This window comes from Bombina bombina, chromosome 1 (genome assembly GCF_027579735.1).
Source record: "Bombina bombina isolate aBomBom1 chromosome 1, aBomBom1.pri, whole genome shotgun sequence".
NCBI classification, from domain to species: domain Eukaryota; kingdom Metazoa; phylum Chordata; class Amphibia; order Anura; family Bombinatoridae; genus Bombina; species Bombina bombina.
This window is the reverse complement of record NC_069499.1, coordinates 1,127,102,236-1,127,122,819: the sequence shown is the minus strand read 5'-3', so window position 1 is coordinate 1,127,122,819 and position 20,584 is coordinate 1,127,102,236. Positions and strand designations below refer to the sequence as shown.

The window sequence follows — 20,584 nt, the reverse complement described above, 5'->3', positions numbered from 1 at the left end:
ATATATATATATACTGTAAATATATATATAGATCTACGTTAAAGCCCTAACACCTGAGACCTCAAATCTTTGAGCCCTTATAACTTTTTTCTTGTTAAACGGGGAGAGTCCACAGTTGCACTCATTACTTTTGGGAATTCAGAACCTGGCCACCAGGAGGAGGCAAAGACGCCCCAGCCAAAGGCTTAAATACCTCTCCCACGTCCCTCATCCCCAAGTCATTCTTTGCCTTTCGTCACAGGAGGTTGGCAGAGAAGTGTCAGAAGATTGAAAATTGTCTCTTATGGAGGGTAGTACTCTTCGGAATGGGACTGGAGTTTTAAGTAATCCTGTCAGCCTCTCAGTGAGAGCATGGATGAAAGTTAGAGTCCAGAGATGCAGGGAGAGTCTTTCTGCGAAACCATCCCGACTCATATTAACAGCTCCTTAGCAATTAGTGTTGATGAGTTTCCCTGCCTGCTGTATTCACTTAAGCTTCAAGCACTTATCACAAAGTGCTCAATAATGCGGTCTGGGAGATTAGGAGCTTCCCAGCTGGCTCTCAAATTGAACAGTGATGTCCAAGGAACCAACAGTGCCAGTCAACACCCAACAGGATCCCAATATAAACCACTTCAAGGTTTAAAAGTGTAAAATACAAATTTTATTAAAATGTGCAAAATAGCACATTAAAAACAAGCTGAACGCGTTTCGCAAGGAACTCTTGCTTCCTCAAGCAACATCATTGGAGCGCCTCCTCCTTTTTGTATCATCCTTTATTATCCAGATTTTTCATTCCTGTAAAGAGCTGCCCTTTGGTGGGAATACCTGAATCATCAATTAGGCTTGGGTGGCGCCTCTATGATTCTTACTATCGCTGTGTTTACAGTGTGAACTGAGTATCCATTTTATTTGTTACCTTTATTCACTCAAGTCCATGTCAGAAGCGAGGCTACTATCTGTCACACTTGAAGGGCCGTGTTCCTGTTCCATGGCATAGATTCCGGTAAGATTGTTTCATTTTACTTAGAAAAATGTGAAATGTAATGTAAACAAAGAAGTCAAGGTCTCAATGGGACTCCTTTATCTTATGGAATCGAGGGTTGATATCTCCTGCGGGGGATTACTGAACGGGGAGGACTTTAATTATGTTTGTTATGTGATTTGTTATGTGTAGTGATAATTGGGCTCAAGGCTATATCGGAACATAACAGACTTTTTTGTCAGGCTGCGTGGCCCTTGTGGCTTTGCCGTGTTTTTCTTTGGTCTGCACGGTGTACCTTGTGACGAGGCGTGGTCACGTTTCTAGTCTCCATTTCCGTATTCCTGACTGCGCGGTGACGGAGAGAGTCTGTTCGCTAGTTGTCTGGGTCATAGGAGGTAGTAAGTGCCCCAGTGTCAGGGTTTTTCCCTGTTGTGTTTGCCATGTGCTGCTGGCAGCCATTTTACTCACCTTTCTTCCTGACTTGGTGCATTGTGGGGGATGCTGCTCACTTCCTGTACTTCCTTTTATGGCCAGACTGGTCTGCATCATCCACGTGAGACAGGATGCAGTCTCAGAATTGTGATGTCATCACTTATTATTTAAAGGGCCTCTGTTCAGCATGCTTCGCCTTTGCGTGGTCTTAGACCTGTTTGTGAGAGTTCCTGTGTATTACCTGGCTGCCTGACGTCCTTCCTGGTTCCTGATCCCTGGCTTGTTCCTGACTCTGCTGTTTTCCTTGTTCCTGATTCCGGCTCGTCTGATTATTCGCTTTGGCTCCTGACTCGGCTCGTCTGACTACCAGCTCTGGTTTTGACTCCTGGCTTGTTATTTGACTTGTGGACTTTTTATTATTTTTTGCTATTAATAAAGGTGTGATTATTTTTGCACTTCTCATCTCAGTCTGATTCCTGGCACCCTGACACCCAGCCATTGGAGGTGTAAGGTGCCATTTTTATTCTTTTTTCCTATCCATAATTGCTATTCTAGTTATGGAGGATTCTGACTTTTTGGAGATGGATGTCTCTGATTCAGATTCTACTTCTTGCGAAGAGTATGAAATGGCCCGGGTAATCGATGCCCATCAGTTATGTTTCGCATGCCGCTTTAGAGTGCTCTTTTCTCCCAAAACAGGGAATTTGGAGTCCTCTGAGCCATCCGCCCCTTGGGACCCCATATCCCATGGGGCGAGTACCCTAGAACCTTCTTTGGCTATGCAAGCAGGTGTCCCTAATGCCATTACCCCTTCTTCAGAAGGTGGTTTGTTTCCTCCAGAGGTTACGGCACGGTTCCACATGGCCATTTCTTTAGCATTGCCGCATTCATATCTTCCAGGGAGGCAGATGTTAGTGATATCATGTCTGTGTTCAGTTAACCAGGGCTCGCCAGGTGGGGGATCGTCTGGGTCGGATCAGCCCTCTGGGGAAGCGGTGTCCTCTGAGGCTTCAGGGGCCCAATCCTCGGGTCAGGGTCATCAGTTCGTCCGGCGGAGGTAAGTTTTGCCTTTTGTTATAGACTGGCATTCCTTTGTGTTCTGTTGCAGCATGTTTTGGCAGTGCTGGAGGACCTAAGTCCTGCTGGGTTCAGGGGTCCTTGGTCTTCCTTCCTGGACATCTAGCTGGGTTAGACATGGGGGGATGAACCTAATCTCCTTGTCGTCTCCAATTTTCCTTTTTCTTTGGGGTATCTTATTCCAGTTCTGAGCTTTGGAAGAGTGGGGTCTCTGATTGGCTAGTCCTGTTAGTGTACCCAATTTTCTCGGGCGTTCACCTGTGAGTGTTGCCCTCTTTTTCGTTGATCCAGTTAGGATGTATTTGGGTTTTTTTGGAAGCTCATGTTTGTTTTAGTTTCCCTCTTGGGAAACATTTCTTCTATGGAATTTGATACTAGCGATTTTGTGGCCGCTTGGACACTTTTACGGAAGTTGCATGTTAAGGTGTTAGTTACATAAGTTCTATAGATCCTTTGTCGATCCCTTCTGGGATTTGGATTTTTCTGTGACCTGGTTCCGTTCTTAGTGCCCTCTGTAGCAGGCTGGTCCTGATCTGGTGCTGGTTTTCTGTTCCTTAAGGTCTATACCATCCATGTGGTGCTGGTGTATCTGGCTGACCTGGTTGAGTGGGGAGTTGTTCTCTCAGATGAGGATTTCGTTATGCTGTTGTTCCTCCTTCAGAATGAATCTTCCCTTTGAATAGGGATTTCTGTGGAGGGGAAACCATGAGAGTTTAATTATTTTTGATTTTGAGAAATCTGCCCTTGACTGGGCTAAGAGAGGGGGCCTTTTTGTTTACTGACGTCAGGTTGGTTCTCGTTTCTTCTTTTGGGTGGGGCATCAAGGGATTTGTACTCAGTCCTCTTGGTCCTGTTCCTGATTGTTGGTGGGGTTCCAGAAGCATATCCTGCTAAGAAGGGTTTCCGAAGGTTCTTTGACCTCAGAGCTAGAAGCTACATTCTAAATTGGACTTGAGATTTAGATGACTCTTTAAACTTCTGGGGGTACCAGGTTGGGACGGTTTTTTATCTCACCTATCGTATTCTTTTTGACCTGTCTCTTTTTTTGAGATTTTTGACCTCGGCACCTCTTCCTTAAGGGGTCGAGGTGACTTAGGCTTTATTTTTCCCTTCTGGGGATAGTTGTTGGGTTATCGGTTCTGGACGTTTGGGCATTGTCAGCCTCTTTTCTTAATCATGCTGCTTCTTGTCTTATGTTTTTGGGGGCTCTGGAGAATGCGTTGGTCTCTCTTTGACCTGGAGCTACCCTTCTTACGACATGTCAGTTTGATATGTCGTTTCCTGGGATATCGTTGCTCGTTCGTCATTTTTTTCCTTGGTCTAGGGGGGTTTCCGAGAGGTTGATCCTGATGCATCGTTTGGAAACTATATTGCAGACTCTGTTGCCAGGTGCTCTATTTCTTGTCAGCTTCTTAGATGTTAATTTTGGGGGGTTTATCCCTCAAATCTTGAGGAGTTATATTCTCTGTCTCTGGGATGCTTAGTGAATGTCCAGTGTCCCAGGACTTTTGGATGTGGCTGCTATTGCATCTCCTAGTGTTCTTCATATGAGGTATTCTTAGGGTTCCTCATGTGTTCCTTGTTTGTGGCAGGCTCCGGTTTCTGGGTGCACGGTTTTTATGGACATGGTCTAGGATATCTGACCGGTCCTCCAAGTTGGGTCCTGAGTGATTCAGTGCTTATGGTTGTGAGATATCCGCTTGCTCCTTGAGGTGTTGTGTCTTCTCTTATCGGAGACTTGAAAGTGGACTGATGGTTAGTTTAGCTACCTAGCAAGCGGAAGTTTGATCTCTTATTACAGCTACTTTCACTCTAGAGGTGGGCTCGCTGCTGTTTGTTTGTCTACTGGGCTGGCTGTTGCAGCCGGATGGTGGCTTTTCAGTCAGTTTTGTTTTTACCATCTGTTTGACGCACGCTCCGTGCCTGTGGGTGGGTGAGCAGTTGTATTTTGCATTCCCCTCCCCTTAGGGGGATTGGGGTATGCCTCAGTATCCGCCTGATGCTGAGGGGGATTCCCTCTGCCTTGTGCGCATGATGTAGGGGCGGATTCTGGTATCGTACTAACACTGTTGTTTCAGTGGGATCTCCCCTTTATCTGGGAGTGTACCTTCTGGTAGGGAAGGGATCTGGGTCTGGGTTCTGGACCCCGAGATTGTACTATGTTTTGTTCTGGCTTAGTAGTTTTGCATGCCAGTCTTGTAAATATGGTCAGGGTTTGCCTACCCTTTGATACCGTTTAGTCCTTCTTTCTTCCTTTTTGGAGATCTGGGTGGTCTGGGGAATTATTTATTTCCCTACCTTCGGACATGCCAGTCGTTTGGTGCTGGGTCCAAGCAGCCCATGTAGTCTAAGGTTTGGCTTTGTGGCTTTGCAATCCAAGGGTTGTTGATTTAAATCCAGCTGCTGGTGCTGGTTAACCTTTCAATGGTCTAAAGTCTGTTGGCTCGCTTGAGCCTCAACAGCGTTTCTTCTCCAGATCCTGTGATCTGGAGTTGGAGTTTAGCAGAGTTTCTTACTCAGCAGGGGCTGTTCTCTGCTGGGTTTTGGATGCTTTCCTGCTTTCCCTCTTTTTGCTTGGGAGGTAGTGGGTTCCTGAATTTCTTGGAAGGCTTCCTCTGTGGGAGTTCCTAGTGCAGTTCCTAGCTTGATAGGCTAGTTTTGTGGCTGGTGTCGCAGCATTGGAGCCGGGGGCTTCATCTGGAGCACGATAAGTTCTTATGGTGCTAATTTTAGACAGTTCTGGGTAGTGACTGTTTATTCCTTGATCGCTCTTTCATGAGTGCAGTCTGCACTTTGTGTGAGGTATGGGATCTGCCTTGTCCCTCTGGGCTTTCTTTGGGACATTTCAGGGTCCTTTGGACTTCCATTCAGATAGGGATAGGTGTTTTAACCCTCCCTTCCTTCTGTTCGGTCGTTGGAGTTCTTTCTCTATGCATTTTTTGTCTTGTTGCAACCTTGGGTTGCGCTTGACTTTTGCTGGGGTTTATTTTTTCCTAGTTGCTGAGCTTTTGGATCTCTTGTTGAGTCTTTCCATTTCTTATTCCCTTCTGGGAATGTGTGGAAATTTTTCGGGCTTGGAGCTTGCAGGACTTGTCTCTTTGGGGGCTTTGTGCTCTAATGTTTTTGAGCGGTCTCTATCTGGGCCTTGCTGGATTTAACTGATGGGCAGTTACTTAGTCCTTTAAGTTTTTGTCCTTCTGTTCTGTACAGCAGTTTTTTGTCTGGTTCGGGTAATTTCAGGATGTGGTGCCCTTCGAATGGGCCGCCTCGTCTACCTGCCCTTTTTTGCATTGTGTCCTTGGGTATTGTTTTCCCAAAAGTAATGAATGCAGCTCTGGACTCTTCCCATTTAAGAAGAAAAACATAAATTATGCTTACCTGATAATTTTCTTTTCTTCTGACAGGGAGAGTCCACAGCTCCCCGCCCACGTTTTTGTGTGGGGCGGCCGTGTTTTAGTTTTTTATTCTTCTGACACCTTTTTTTCACCTGATATTTCTCCTACTGTTCCTTGTTCCCTTGGCAGAATGACTGGGGGATGAGGAAAGTGGGGTAGGTATTTAAGCATTTGGCTGGGGTGTATATGCCTCCTCCTGGTGGCCAGGTTCTGAATTCCCAAAAGTAATGAATGCAGTTGTGGACTCTCCCGTCAGAAGAAAAGAAAATTATCAGGTAAGCATAATTTATGTTTTTGTGCAATTTTTTCAATCATTTTTAATAGATAGTGTTATTATGAGTGTAACTATAGTTAGTAATATATTTTTGATTTGTTTTGGAACACTTTGTTTCGGGAAACAGTTAACAGTTAACCAGAGCTCTGAGGATGCGCTATCCCGACGCACGTTAACTTCTATTCTTTCAATCGATCGCTTTTACTTTCAACTTATAATATGAGCGCTACATCCAATAAATATATATATATATATTGTACCAAAAAAACACATCAGATATAAGTAGAAATATATATTTATGTGTAGAACATTGGAATGTGAAATATTCATATTTTCATGTCAGCGCAAATGAGAATATGTGATCGGATTTGTGTGAGAGTTGAGTGTTAGGTTTTTTTCCAGTTATTTTCCTCCATTGACTTCTACGGGGGAATACGTGAAAGCACATGCAATATTTTAACTTTGGATTTTTGCGCTCGTCGGGTTAGTGCGAGAGCAAAAACAGTTTACTTTTAACTCATAATACGAGCGCAACCAGACAAGCACAAAAATCTTACTTCTAGCGCAATAACCACTCAAGCGGGAGCGTTAATTTTCGCTCCACTAGTAATCTAGCCCTTAGTATTTTACTTTTTAAAGGGACAGTGTTCTCAGGCAGTTGATAATAGTTTTTTGTACAGTATTTAAAGCTCATGCAACAGCCTTTCGAATGTGCTGTGTTCTCTCTATCACCCACCTACCACTAAACAATTGATTTTTGCTGCTGCCTTTTGTTTACATAGCTTTGCTATAGCCAATATAGACATTTTCAGTTTAGGTTGTGATTTCTAGTTTATGATTATGGCAGCGAATGCTGAAACATGTCAGACTGTTCTCCTATGCATCCCTGTGTTTTGAGTGATCGTTCCTGCTATCAATGCCTTTTATCTAAGTGGAATTTCTAATAAAGTACCTTGTATGACAGCGAATCTCTTCATTTCTATAGCTTTTCTATAGCCAATATTGACATATTCTGTATAGGTTGTGATTTCAAGAGACAAAACCAGCTACTTCAAATGTTAAAGTAAAGGAGTTACCTATAAACAATTTAAAGGGGCATTGCAGTGCAAAAAATGCACGCTCTAATTTGTTAGATCAAGTAATTTTACCACTAGCAACCCTCCAGGTCAATGTGTTTAACTCCTGCAAATGTGTTAATTACATAGTTGAATTACTCCCTCAGATGCCACATAGAACTGCTGGTCCCAAGCTGATACAGCCACTGAGTCAATACGCAGCTGATGTCTCATAGCTGGATCATTCAGTTGCCACTACTGACTGACTTTTCATGTTCTTATTTCAGAGCTTGTATGACTTTCCTGCTATTCTTACTGCATTACAGTATATGATGGATGTCTCTTGTCCCACTCTCTCTTTAAATGACCATCCTGTTTCTGTCCCATAGCTCCGTTTGGTGGCTCTCAATGTCCCTCTCTCTGGAGATATGAGTGGGATCCGGGGTGCAGATCTTCAGTGCCACCGTCAAGCTCAGGAAATGTCACTTTATGGGACATTTAGAGCTGTGCTGTCCTCCTCCACCCAATCATTGTCCTCAATAGTAAAAAGAACAGACAGAGGTCTTCCAATAATAAACATAAGGGTAAGCACTTTTTGTTTCTGTAGCAATATAGGGAATACACATATCTACTTCACAGGCGGTGGAGCATGTAAACAGCTAATTTCAGTCTTTACTGAGATATATTTATACATATCCACTATCTAGACTTTTGATGACTTAGTTATACAATCTAATTTGATATACTTATTATGGACAAACCTACTATTACTGTATGTAAATGTTATACATTATTACGTAGAATAATGCAGTTCTTAATCTAATATTTCTGAAAACATTATGTGCAGCAAGCAGGATGTGGGGTGGAACAAAAAGTTGTAGTCAGGAATTAATAAAGACATCTATACTATGCGTTTGCAAAAATATTTGTGACGCATAGTAACGCAGCTATTGGGAGTTGTGTCGGTATAGTTATACCGCAAGCATTTTAGCCTGTAAAGCAACGGCAATCCCGTCAATAAACGTCAATTACTACAGGTTGTGCGGTGAGGCTATAATGCTTGCATTACAGCCTATACTGAAACGATCCATACCGCCATCTGAGACCAGTAGTTATGGATTTTGTGTAACAAAAATGTTTCACGGAGCTCATAACTAAACTGTTACAAAATACACTTACACCAATAAAATACCTATTAACCTCTAAACAGAGCCCCCCCCCCCCCCCGCATCGCAAACACTATATTAAACTTATTAATCCCTAATCTTCCGCAAACATCTCGGCTATTAAATAAACCTATTAACCTCTATTCCACCACTCCCCGACATCGCCGCCACTATAATAAAGTTATTAACCACTAATCTGCCGCCCCCGACATCGCTGCCACTAATAAAAGCTATTAACCCCTATTCCGCCACTCTCTGACATCGCCGCCACTAAATAAAGTTATTAACCTCTAAACCTACGGCCTCCCACATTGCAAAACACTAAATTCAACTACTAACCCATAAACCTAACACCTAACTTTAAATTAAAATTACAATATAACTCTATAAAATAAATAAAAACTTACCTTAGAAATAAAAATAAACCTAACATTAAACTATAAATTAACCTAACTTTACTATTCTAATAAATTAAAAAAAACTGTGAAAAAAATTTAAAAATCTAAATTACAACTAAAAAAAAACTAATCCTACGAATTTTTTTTACCAAAAATAATAAACACTAAAATCACAAAAAATAAAAAACACTAAGATTACAAAAAATAAACGAAATTATCAAAAATAAAAACAGTTACACCTAATCTAATAGCCTTATAAAAATAAAAAAAAACCTAAATAAAAACACCCCCTAACCTACAATAAACTACCACTAGCCCTTAAAATGAGCTTTTGTATGGCATCGCCCTAAAGAAATCAGCTCTTTTACCTGTATAAAAATTACAAAGTCCCCCAACAGTAAAATCCACCACCCAAACAACCCCCAAAATAAAAAAAAACTAAGTCTAAAAAAAACCTAAGCTACCTATTGCCCCTAAAGGGGCATTTGTATGGGCATTGCCCTTAAAAGGGCATTTAGCTCTTTTTCAAATTGCCCATCCCTAATCTAAAAAAAAAAACCCCAAAAAATGAAACTCTAACCCCAGAAGATCTACTCACGGTTTCTGAAGTCTGGACATCCATCTCCATCCAGGCAGAGAGGTCTTTATCCAGGCGGCGAGATCTTCATCCATCCCGGCGGCGCGGAGTGGAGCCATCCTGGAAGCTGATCCCATCCTGCGCGGAGCAGCCTCTTCATACGTTCGCCGCCATACACTGAAGTTTAATGCAAGGTAGTTGTTTCAAAATGGCGTCCTTTACATTCCTATTGGCTGATTTTATTCTTCAAATTCAAATCTCAGCCAATAGGATGAGAGCTTCTGAAATCCTATTGGCTTTTCAAAACAGCCAATAGGATGAGAAATACTGAAATAATATTGGCTAATTTGAACAGCAAATAGGATTTCAGTAGCTCTCATCCTATTGGCTGATTTGAATTTGAAGAATCAAATCAGCCAATAGGAATGCAAGGGACGCCATTTTGAAATGCTACCTTGCATTCAACTTCAGTGTACGGCGGCGACCGTATGAAGAGGACGCTCCGCGCAGGATGGGATCAGCTTCCAGGATGGCTCCGCGGCGCCGGGATGAAGATAAAAGATGTCCCCGGGATAGATGAAGACCTCGCCGCCTGGATGAAGACCTAGTCCCCTGGATGAAGACTTCTCGCCGCCTGGATGTCCGGACTTCAGAAACCGTGAGTAGATCTTCTGGGGTTAGTGTTAGTTTTTTTTGGGGTGTTTTTTTTTTAGATTAGGGTTTGGGTAATTTGAAAAAGAGATAAATGCCCTTTTAAGTGGAATAGGGGTTAATAACTTTATTTAGCGTCGGCGATGTCAAGGGCGGCAGATTAGGGGTTAATAACTTTATTTAGGTGTTGGCGATGTCGGGGACGGTAGATTAGGGGTATTTAGACTTTGGGTTTATAGACATGCCCATAGACATCAATGGGGTTGCGTTACGTAGATTTTTTATTCCGCACTATAGGTGTTAGTTTTTTTTCTAACACTCTCTTCCAATTGATGTCTATGGGGAAAAGAGTGCACAAGCACGTCAAAGAAGCCCTTGGCTTTTGTGTGGTATGGAGCTTAACGCCACCATATCGCACGCACAAGGAGGCTTTTCAGTAGCTCATAATGGCAGCGCAATAGAGGGTGAAATAACGCTTTTGTTTCACACCCGGTTTAGAGCAAAACTCGTACTCTAGGTAAGAGAGATTAATGTCTGTCTGACCATTATTAATTACCACGTGCCAGAAATAATATCTCACATATAATTACCTGGCAGGCATACAACTCAGCTGTTGAACTCCATGGCAAATAGTATGCCTTTAAAGAAGTTATAGAGGCCTATTTATCATATGTCTGTCAGACCTGATCCGACAGTGCGGATCAGGTCTGACAGACATCGCTGAATGCGGAGAGCAATACGCTCTCTGCATTCAGCATTGCACCAGCAGCTCTTGTGAGCTGCTGGTGCAACGCCGCCCCCTGCAGACTCGCGGCCAAGCGATTCCTGTCCGCCTCATCAGAGCAGGCGGACAGGGTTATGGAGCAGCGGTCTTTAGACCGCTGCTCCATAACTTGTGTTTCTGGTGAGTCTGAAGACTCACCAGAAACACGGGCCCTCAAGCTCTGTACGGGGCTTGATAAATGGGCCTCATAGTCTCAACATTTAAAAAACTATTTTATTTGAAACACTATAAATTGTTTTGTTTTTTGTTTTCTTTTGTTTTGTTTTTCATGAAAACACTGGTGTAAAGGTTAAAAGGAAAATACCCCTCTCTTTCTCTTTTTTCCCCGTCCCTTTTTCTTTTCCTCTTAATTTCTCTCCACCTCTTTTTCCCATTTCTTCTCTTCTCCCTTGACCTCTTCAATGCTTAATCTATCGCTCCTTTTCTACTTTCTTCCTTATGTCTTTCATCTTCCATCTCTATCTTACTATTTCCATCTTTATTTTCATTCCCTCCACAAACACCTCTTTTCTCTTATTTGTTAAGTCAACGCCTGTTTCCCTCTGATTGTTTGTCTGTGTGTCTGTCTCTTCTAGATATGTGCATGGCGAAAAAATTTGGTTCGGTTCGGATCGATTCGGAATTTTTCGAATTTCGGTTCGGATCGATTCGAATTCGGAAAATTTTGAATCGATTCGTTTCGGATTCATTTGGATTCAAAGAAATTCGGCTGGATTCGGTTCGGTTCGGAAATTCAGAATTTCGGTAAGTGTTAGGTGGGATTAGACTAGTATTATGTACTGTATATTAGGTGTAACCCATAGCAGAGTGATATAACCTAATATACTGTACAATACTAGTGTAATCCATGGCCATCCGAATTTACAGAATAAATCCGAACTAATTCGGATTTATTCAGTAAATTCAGCAGTATTTTAATTCAGAAATTTGGTTCGATCCGAATCTCTGAATTTGCAGAATTTTCCGAATTTCCGAATCGATCCAAAACGAATTGCACATATCTAGTCTCTTCCTCTCTCTTCCTCTTCTCTAACTCACACCTCCTCCCTCTTTCCTTCTTCTTCCTCTCTCTTTGTCTTCTCTAACTAACACCTCCTCCCTCTTTCCTCTCTCTTCATCTTCTCTAACTCACATCTCCTCCCTCTTTTCTCTCTTCCTCTCTCTTCATCTTCTCTCATTCAAACTTCCTCCCTCTTTCCTCTTCATCTTTCCTCACTCACACTTCCTCCCTCTTTCCTCTCTCTTCTTCTTTTCTGACACTTTCTCCCTTTTACCTCTCTCTTCGTCTTCTTTCACTCACACTTCCTCCCTCTTTCCTCTCTCTTTGTCTTTTCTCACTCACACTTCCTCCCTCTTTCCTCTCTCTTCGTCTTCTCTCTCTCACACTTCCTCCTTAATTCCTCTCTTCCTATCCGTTCATCTTCTATAACTCACACCTCCTCACTCTTTCATCTCTCTTCTTCTTTTCTCACACTTCCTCCCTCTTTCCTCTCTCTTCTTCTTCTCTCACTTACACTTCCTACCTCTTTTCACTCTCTTCATCTTCTCTCATTCACACTTCCTCCTTACTTCCTCTCTTCCTCTCTCTTCATCTTCTATAACTCACACCTCCTTCCTCTTTCCTCTCTCTTCATCTTCTATAACTCACATCTCCTCCCTCTTTCCTCTCTTCCTCTCTCTTCATCTTCTCTCATTCAAACCTCCTCCCTCTTTCCTTTTTGTCTTCCCTCACTCACACTTCCTCCCTCTTTCCTCTCTCTTCTTCTTTTCTCACACTTCCTCTCTCTTTCCTCTCTCTTCGTCTTCTTTCACTCACACTTCCTCCATCTTTCCTCTCTCTTTGTCTTCTCTCACTCACACTTCCTCTCTCTTTCCTCTCTCTTCGTCTTCTCTCACTCACACTTCCTCCTTAATTCCTCACTTCCTATCTCTTCATCTTCTATAACTCACACCTCCTCCCTCTTTCATCTCTCTTCTTCTTTTCTCACACTTCCTCCCTCTTTCCTCTCTCTCCGTCTTCTCGCACTTACACTTCCTCCCTCTTTTCACTCTCTTCGTCTTCTCTCACTCACACTTCCTCCCTCTTTCCTCTCTCTTCATCTTCTCTCACTCACTTTGCCTCCCTCTTCCTTCTCCCTTCCACTCTCTTTGTCTTCTCTCACTCACATTTCCTCCCTCATTCCTCTCTCTTCTTCTATTCTTACACTTCCTCCCTCTTTCCTCTCTCTTTGTCTTTTCTCACTCACACTTTCTCCCTCTTTCCTCTCTCTTCGTCTTCTCTCACTCACACTTCCTCCTTAATTCCTCTCTTCCTATCCGTTCATCTTCTATAACTCACACCTCCTCACTCTTTCATCTCTCTTCTTCTTTTCTCACACTTCCTCCCTCTTTCCTCTCTCTTCTTCTTCTCTCACTTACACTTCCTACCTCTTTTCACTCTCTTCGTCTTCTCTCACTCACACTTCCTCCTTACTTCCTCTCTCTTCATCTTCTATAACTCACACCTCCTTCCTCTTTCCTCTCTCTTCATCTTCTATAACTCACATCTCCTCCCTCTTTCCTCTCTTCCTCTCTCTTCATCTTCTCTCATTCAAACCTCCTCCCTCTTTCCTTTTTGTCTTCCCTCACTCACACTTCCTCCCTCTTTCAGTGTAGCGCTGTCATCTCTCTTCTTCTTTTCTCATACTTCCTCTCTCTTTCCTCTCTCTTCGTCTTCTTTCACTCACACTTCCTCCCTCTTTCCTCTCTCTTTGTCTTCTCTCACTCACACTTCCTCTCTCTTTCCTCTCTCTTCGTCTTCTCTCACTCACACTTCCTCCTTAATTCCTCACTTCCTATCTCTTCATCTTCTATAACTCACACCTCCTCCCTCTTTCATCTCTCTTCTTCTTTTCTCGCACTTCCTCCCTCTTTCCTCTCTCTCCATCTTCTCTCACTTACACTTCCTCCCTCTTTTCACTCTCTTCGTCTTCTCTCACTCACACTTCCTCCTTAATTCCTCTCTTCCTCTCTCTTCATCTTCTATAACTCACACCTCCTCCCTCTTTCCTCTCTCTTCATCTTCTCTAATTCACATCCCCTCCCTTTTTCCTCTCTCTTCTTCTATTCTAACACTTCCTCCCTCTTTCCTCTCTCTTCATCTTCTCTCACTCACACTTCCTCCTTCTTTCCTCTCTCTTTGTCTTCTCTCACTCACACTTCCTCCCTCTTTCCTCTCTCTTCATCTTCTCTCACTCACTTTGCCTCCCTCTTCCTTCTCCCTTCCACTCTCTTTGTCTTCTCTCACTCACATTTCCTCCTTCATTCCTCTCTCTTCATCTTCTCTCACTCACACTGCCTCCCTCTTTTTTCTCACATCCTCTCCCTTTTTCCTCTCTCTTCTTCTATTCTTACACTTCCTCCCTCTTTCCTCTCTCTTCATCTTCTCTCACTCACACTTCCTCCCTCTTTCCTCTTTCTTTTCTTCTCTCACTCACAGTTCCTCCCTCTTTCCTCTCTCTTCATCTTCTCTTACTCACTTTGCCTCCCTCTTTCTTTTCCCTTCCACTCTCTTTGTCTTCTCTCACTCACACTTCCTCTATATTTCCTCTCTCTTCGTCTTCTATCAATCACACCTCCTCCCTCTTTCCTCTCTCTTCATCTTCTCTAACAAACATCCCCTCCCTCTTTCCTCTCTTCTTCTATTCTCACACTTCCTCCCTCTTTCCTCTCTCTTCGTCTTCTCTCACTCACACTTCCTCCCTCTTTTCTCTCTCGCTTTGTCTTCTCTCACTCACAGTTTCTCCCTCTTTCCTCTCTCTTCATCTTCTCTCACTCACACTGCATCCCTCTTTCTTCTCCCTTCCACTCTCTTTGTCTTTTCTCACTCACACTTCCTCTCTCTTCGTCTTCTCTCACTCACACTTCCTCCCTCTTTCCTATCTCTTCATCTTCTCTCACTCACACCTCCTCTCACTCACACTTCCTCCCTCTTTCCTCTCTCTTCATCTTCTCTCACTCACAATTCCTCCATCTTTCCTCTCTCTTTGTCTTCTCTAACTCACAACTCCTCCCTCTTTCCTCTCTCTTCCCCTCTCTTCATCAAATCAGCCAATAGGAATGCAAGGGACGCCATTTTGAAATGCTACCTTGCATTCAACTTCAGTGTACGGCGGCGACCGTATGAAGAGGACGCTCCGCGCAGGATGGGATCACTTCCTCCCTCTTTCCTCTCTCTTCGTCTTCTCTAACTTACACTTCCTCCCTCTTTCCTCTCTTTTCCTCTCTCTTTGTCTTTAATAACTCACACCTCCTCTCTCTCTTCCTCTCTCTTTGTCTTCTCTCACTCACATCTCCTCCTCTTTCCTCTCTCTTTGTCTTCTCTCACTCACACTTCCTCCCTCTTTCCTCTCTCTTCGTCTTCTCTAACTCACACTTCCTCCCTCTTTCCTCTCTTTGCCTCTCTCTTCGTCTTTTATAACTCACACCTCCTCTCTCTCTTCCTCTCTCTTTGTATTTTTTAACTCACATCCCCTCCTTTTTTCCTCTCTCTTCCTCTCTTTGTCTTCTCTCACTCACACTTCCTCCCTCTTTCCTCTCTCTTCATCTTCTCTCACACCTCCTACCTCTTTCTTCTCTCTTCGTCTTCTCTCACTTACACCTCCTACCTCTTTGTTCTCTCTTTGTCTTCTCTTACTCACACTTCCTCCCTCTTTTCTCTTTCTTTGTCTTCTCTCACTCACACTTCTACCCTCTTTCCTCTCTCTTCATCCTCTCTAACTCACATATCCTTCGTCTTTCCTCTCTCTTCCTCTCTCTTTGTCTTCTCTCACTCCCTCCCCTCCCTCTTTCCTCTTCATCTTCTCTAACTCACACTTCCTCCCTCTTTTCTCTCTCTTCATCTTTTCTCACTCACAGTTCCTCCCTCTTTCCTCTATCTTTGTCTTCTCTCACTCACACTTCCTCCCTCTTTCCTCTTTCTTTGTCTTCTCTAACTCACACATCCTCTCTCTCTTCCTCTCTCTTCATCTTCTCAAACTCACATCTCCTCCCTCTTTCCTCTCTCTCTCTTCCTCTTTCTTCGTCTTCTCTCACTAACAAATCCTCCCTCTTTCCTCCTTGTCTTCTTTCTCACTCACACTTCCTCCATCTTTCCTCTTTCTTCTTCTCTCACTCACACTTCCTCCCTCTTTCTTCATCTTCTCTCACTCACACTTCCTCCTTTCCTCTCTCTTCGTCTTCTCTAACTCACACCTCCTCCTTCTTTCCTCTCTCTTCATCTTCTCTCACTCACACTACCTCCCTCTTTCCTCTCTTTACGTCTCTCTTCATCTTCTCTAACTCACATTACCTCCCTCTTTCCTCTCTCTTCCTCTCTCTTTGTCTTATCTCACTCACACTTTCTCCCTCTTTCCTCTCTCTTCGTCTTCTCTCACACACACCGCCTCCCTCTTTCTTCTATCTTTGTCTTCTCTCACTCACACCTCCTCCCTCTTTCTTCTATCTTCGTCTTCTCTCACTCACACTTCCTCCCTCTTTTCTCTCTCTTTGTCTTCTCTCACTCACACTTCCTCCCTCTTTCCTCTCTCTTCATCTTCTCTCACACCTCCTACCTCTTTCTTCTCTCTTCGTCTTCTCTCACTTACACCTCCTACCTCTTTGTTCTCTCTTTGTCTTCTCTTACTCACACTTCCTCCCTCTTTTCTCTTTCTTTGTCTTCTCTCACTCACACTTCTACCCTCTTTCCTCTCTCTTCATCCTCTCTAACTCACATATCCTTCGTCTTTCCTCTCTCTTCCTCTCTCTTTGTCTTCTCTCACTCCCTCCCCTCCCTCTTTCCTCTTCATCTTCTCTAACTCACACTTCCTCCCTCTTTTCTCTCTCTTCATCTTTTCTCACTCACAGTTCCTCCCTCTTTCCTCTATCTTTGTCTTCTCTCACTCACACGTCCTCCCTCTTTCCTCTTTCTTTGTCTTCTCTAACTCACACATCCTCTCTCTCTTCCTCTCTCTTCATCTTCTCAAACTCACATCTCCTCCCTCTTTCCTCTCTCTCTCTTCCTCTTTCTTCGTCTTCTCTCACTAACAAATCCTCCCTCTTTCCTCCTCGTCTTCTTTCTCACTCACACTTCCTCCATCTTTCCTCTTTCTTCTTCTCTCACTCACACTTCCTCCCTCTTTCTTCATCTTCTCTCACTCACACTTCCTCCTTTCCTCTCTTCGTCTTCTCTAACTCACACCTCCTCCTTCTTTCCTCTCTCTTCATCTTCTCTCACTCACACTACCTCCCTCTTTCCTCTCTTTACGTCTCTCTTCATCTTCTCTAACTCACATTACCTCCCTCTTTCCTCTCTCTTCCTCTCTCTTTGTCTTATCTCACTCACACTTTCTCCCTCTTTCCTCTCTCTTCGTCTTCTCTCACACACACCGCCTCCCTCTTTCTTCTATCTTTGTCTTCTCTCACTCACACCTCCTCCCTCTTTCTTCTATCTTCGTCTTCTCTCACTCACACTTCCTCCCTCTTTTCTCTCTCTTCGTCTTCTCTCACTCACACTTCCTCCCTCTTTCCTCTCTCTTCATCTTCTCTAACTCACATCTCTTTCCTCTTTCCTCTCTCTTCGTCTTCTCTCACTCACACTGCCTTCCTCTTTCCTCTCTCTTCCTCTCTCTTCGTCTTCTCTCACTCACACTTCCTCCCTCTTTCCTCTCTCTTTGTCTTCTCTCACTCACACTTCCTCCCTCTTTCCTCTCTCTTTGTCTTCTCTCACTCACACTTCCTCCCTCTTTCCTCTCTCTTCGTCCTCTCTTACTCACACCTCCCTCCTCTTTCCTCTCTATTCCTTTCTCTTTGACTTCTCTCACTCACACTTCCTCCCTCTTTCCTCTCTCTTTGTCTTCTCCCACTCACACCTCCTCCCTTTTTCCTCTCGCTTCATCTTCTCTCACTCACACCTCCTCCCTCTTGCCTCTCTCTTCTTGTCTCTTTTCATCTTCTCTAACTCACATCTCTTTCCTCTCCCTGCCTCTATCTTTTTGTCTTCTCTAACTCACATCTCCTCCCTCTTTCTTTGTCTTCTCTCACTCACACCTCCCTCTTTCATTTCTCTTCTCTCTCTGATGTGTCTTTTAGGGCGACATTATTATGAGCAGCTGGAATTCATTCCTGGATATTACATCTTCCACATATCACTATGACACCCTAATTTACTCCTTCAATGGAAGAAACATAATGACAGACCCTCTTTGGTGAGTATGGTTTAGTCTGGACTGCATGATTATTTCTCTCACTTAAAGCTTTTTTTCAGTTTCTCTTTAAAAGTATGTTTTACTTTTTCAGCACAATCCAAAATGTATGGTTTATCTTTCCTTTTTTATTAGGTTTATAGCATTCTTAATTTACTCTATTGTTGTCTCACTTAATTCTATCTCTGAAAATTAACCCCTTAACGACCAAGGACGTGCAGGGTACGTCCTACAAAAACTGTCACTTAATGACCAAGGACGTACCCTGTATGTCCTCATTGGTTTCAAGCGAGGGAAGTGATCTTGATCGCTTCCAGTCACTTTCATGGTTTTGTAGTGATGCCTCGAGGCATCCTGCAATACAATTTTTTTACACACTGATGCAGAGAGAGCCACTCTGTGGCCCTCTCTACACCAATAGCGATGGTGCCGATCATTGGTGGGTGGGAGCCATAGCAGGGAGGCAGGTGGGCGGCCCATCATTGCTCAAGATCCAGTTTCTGTATTAGGAATGTGCACTCCGGAGGACAGGAGCATGCAGGGGGGCGCACATGTGCATGCGCACCCATGCAACATTTACAATCGTTCATTTCAAAATGTATGGGAAGGAGGGAGAGGGAGGGGGGAATAAATGATGGGCAAAGGATCTGGGAGGGGGAGGGTATTGAGGGGGGGCAGCTACACTACAGAAATTTGTTTATTTGATAAAAAAACAATTAAACATTTTGTTTTGGGCAAACTTGGTACTGGCAGACAGCTGCCAGTACCCAAGATGGCGGCAAATAGGTAGAGGGGAGAGGGTTAGTGAGCTGTATGGGGGGGATCAGGGAGGTTCAGGGCTAAATGGGGATCCAACACTGCAGAATCAATATTATTTTAATATTGGCAGACTTTATGCCAGTACTTAAGATGGCGGTGACAACTGTGAGGTGGGAGAGGGAATAGAGGCATCAGGGAGGGATCAGGGGGAAGGATGTGTCAGGTGGGAGGCTAATCTCTACACTAAAGCTAAAATTAACTGGACAAGCTACCTAATTAACCCATTAACTGCTTGGCATAATACAAGTGTGGTGCGCAGCAGCATTTAGCGGCCTTCTAATTACCAAAAAGCTATGTCTGCTATTTCTGAACAAAGGAGATCCCAGAGAAGCATTTACAACCAATTGTGCCATAATTGCACAAGCTGTTTGTAAATCATTTCAGTGAGAAACCTAAAGTTTGTGAAAACGTTAGTAAAAAAGTTATGATTTTTTTTATTTGATCGCATTTGGCAGTGAAATGGTGGTATGAAATATACCAAAATAGGCCTAGATCAATACTTTGGGTTGTTTACTACACTAAAGCTAAAATTAACCCTACAAGCTACCTAATTTACCCCTTCACTGCTGGGCATAATACAAGTGTGGTGCGCAGCGGCATTTAGCGGCCTTCTAATTACTAAAAAGCAATGCCAAAGCCATATATGTCTGCTATTTCTGAACAAGGGGGATCCCAGAGAAGCATTTACAACCATTTGTGACATAATTGCACACACTGTTTGTAAATAATTTCACTAAGAAACCTAAAGTTTGTGAAAAAGTTAGTAAAAAAGTTAACAATTTTTTTTATTTGATCGCATTTGGCAGTGAAATGGTGGAATGAAATATACCAAAATGGGCCTAGATCAATACTTTGATTTGTCTACTAAATATATATATATATATATATATATATATATATATATATATATATATATATATATATATATATATATATATATATATATATGTGTGTGTGTGTGTGTGTAGGGTTATTCAGAGATTCCTGACAGATATCAGTGTTACAATGTAACTATTGCTAATTTTGAAATAAAAATGGTTTGGAAATAGCAAAGTGCTACTTGTACTTATTGCCCTATAACTTGCAAAAAAAGCAAAGAACATGTAAACATTGGGTATTTCTAAACTCAGGACAAAATTTAGAAACTATTTAGCATGGTTGTTTTTTGTACAAGTGCTAAAAGAGAACAAAGCAAAATTGGTAATAAAAGTAAATTGGAAAGTTGTTTAAAATTACATGCCCTATTTAAATCATGAAAGTTTTTTTTTTTACTTGACTGCCCCTTTTAAGGTACAGATATAAATCAGCTCCTGCACTGATCAAGCAGTCACTGTATAGAATGTTACATGGTAAATCAGACTTCTCTACTTTGCTGGATGCACTTCAGCCTTTTAAATACCACAATATAAATTACAATGCAAATCAAGCTAAAAAAATTATAAAACTAAAACAACAAACAAAAAAACCAAGGATGACTTAACGTTATATATTTTGTATTACACCCATGCCATAAAAGACATTCAAACTTAAAAACTCCTTAGAGTGTTTGCAGCACGGAGGTGGCTGACCAAACCAAATACTTCCAATGTAGAAACAACAATCCTCTAGCTGCTTAGTTAAAAGACCTTTACTAGTGAATCTTCAATACATGGTCCATAGAAACAGCTGTAGGATTTGTTGTTTCTACAATAAGAGGCATTCAGTCATTAGCTGTGCATGTATCGTTAAGTCTTTCATGGACTACAAATCCCATACATCTTTTCCAGGATATT

At 42.7% G+C, this 20,584-nt stretch overlaps 1 protein-coding gene across 1 annotated transcript in view; it reads left to right on the top strand.

Annotated features, from left to right (window-relative positions):
• Positions 1-20,584, top strand: part of LOC128645416 (collagen alpha-1(XI) chain-like) — a 256,246-nt gene that overhangs the window by 219,386 nt on the left and 16,276 nt on the right. Inside the window, exons 22-23 of the mRNA XM_053698409.1 lie at positions 7,587-7,781; positions 17,881-17,996. Of these exons, the coding sequence (XP_053554384.1) occupies positions 7,587-7,781; positions 17,881-17,996 (311 nt within the window). The remainder of the gene's footprint in view (positions 1-7,586; positions 7,782-17,880; positions 17,997-20,584) is intronic.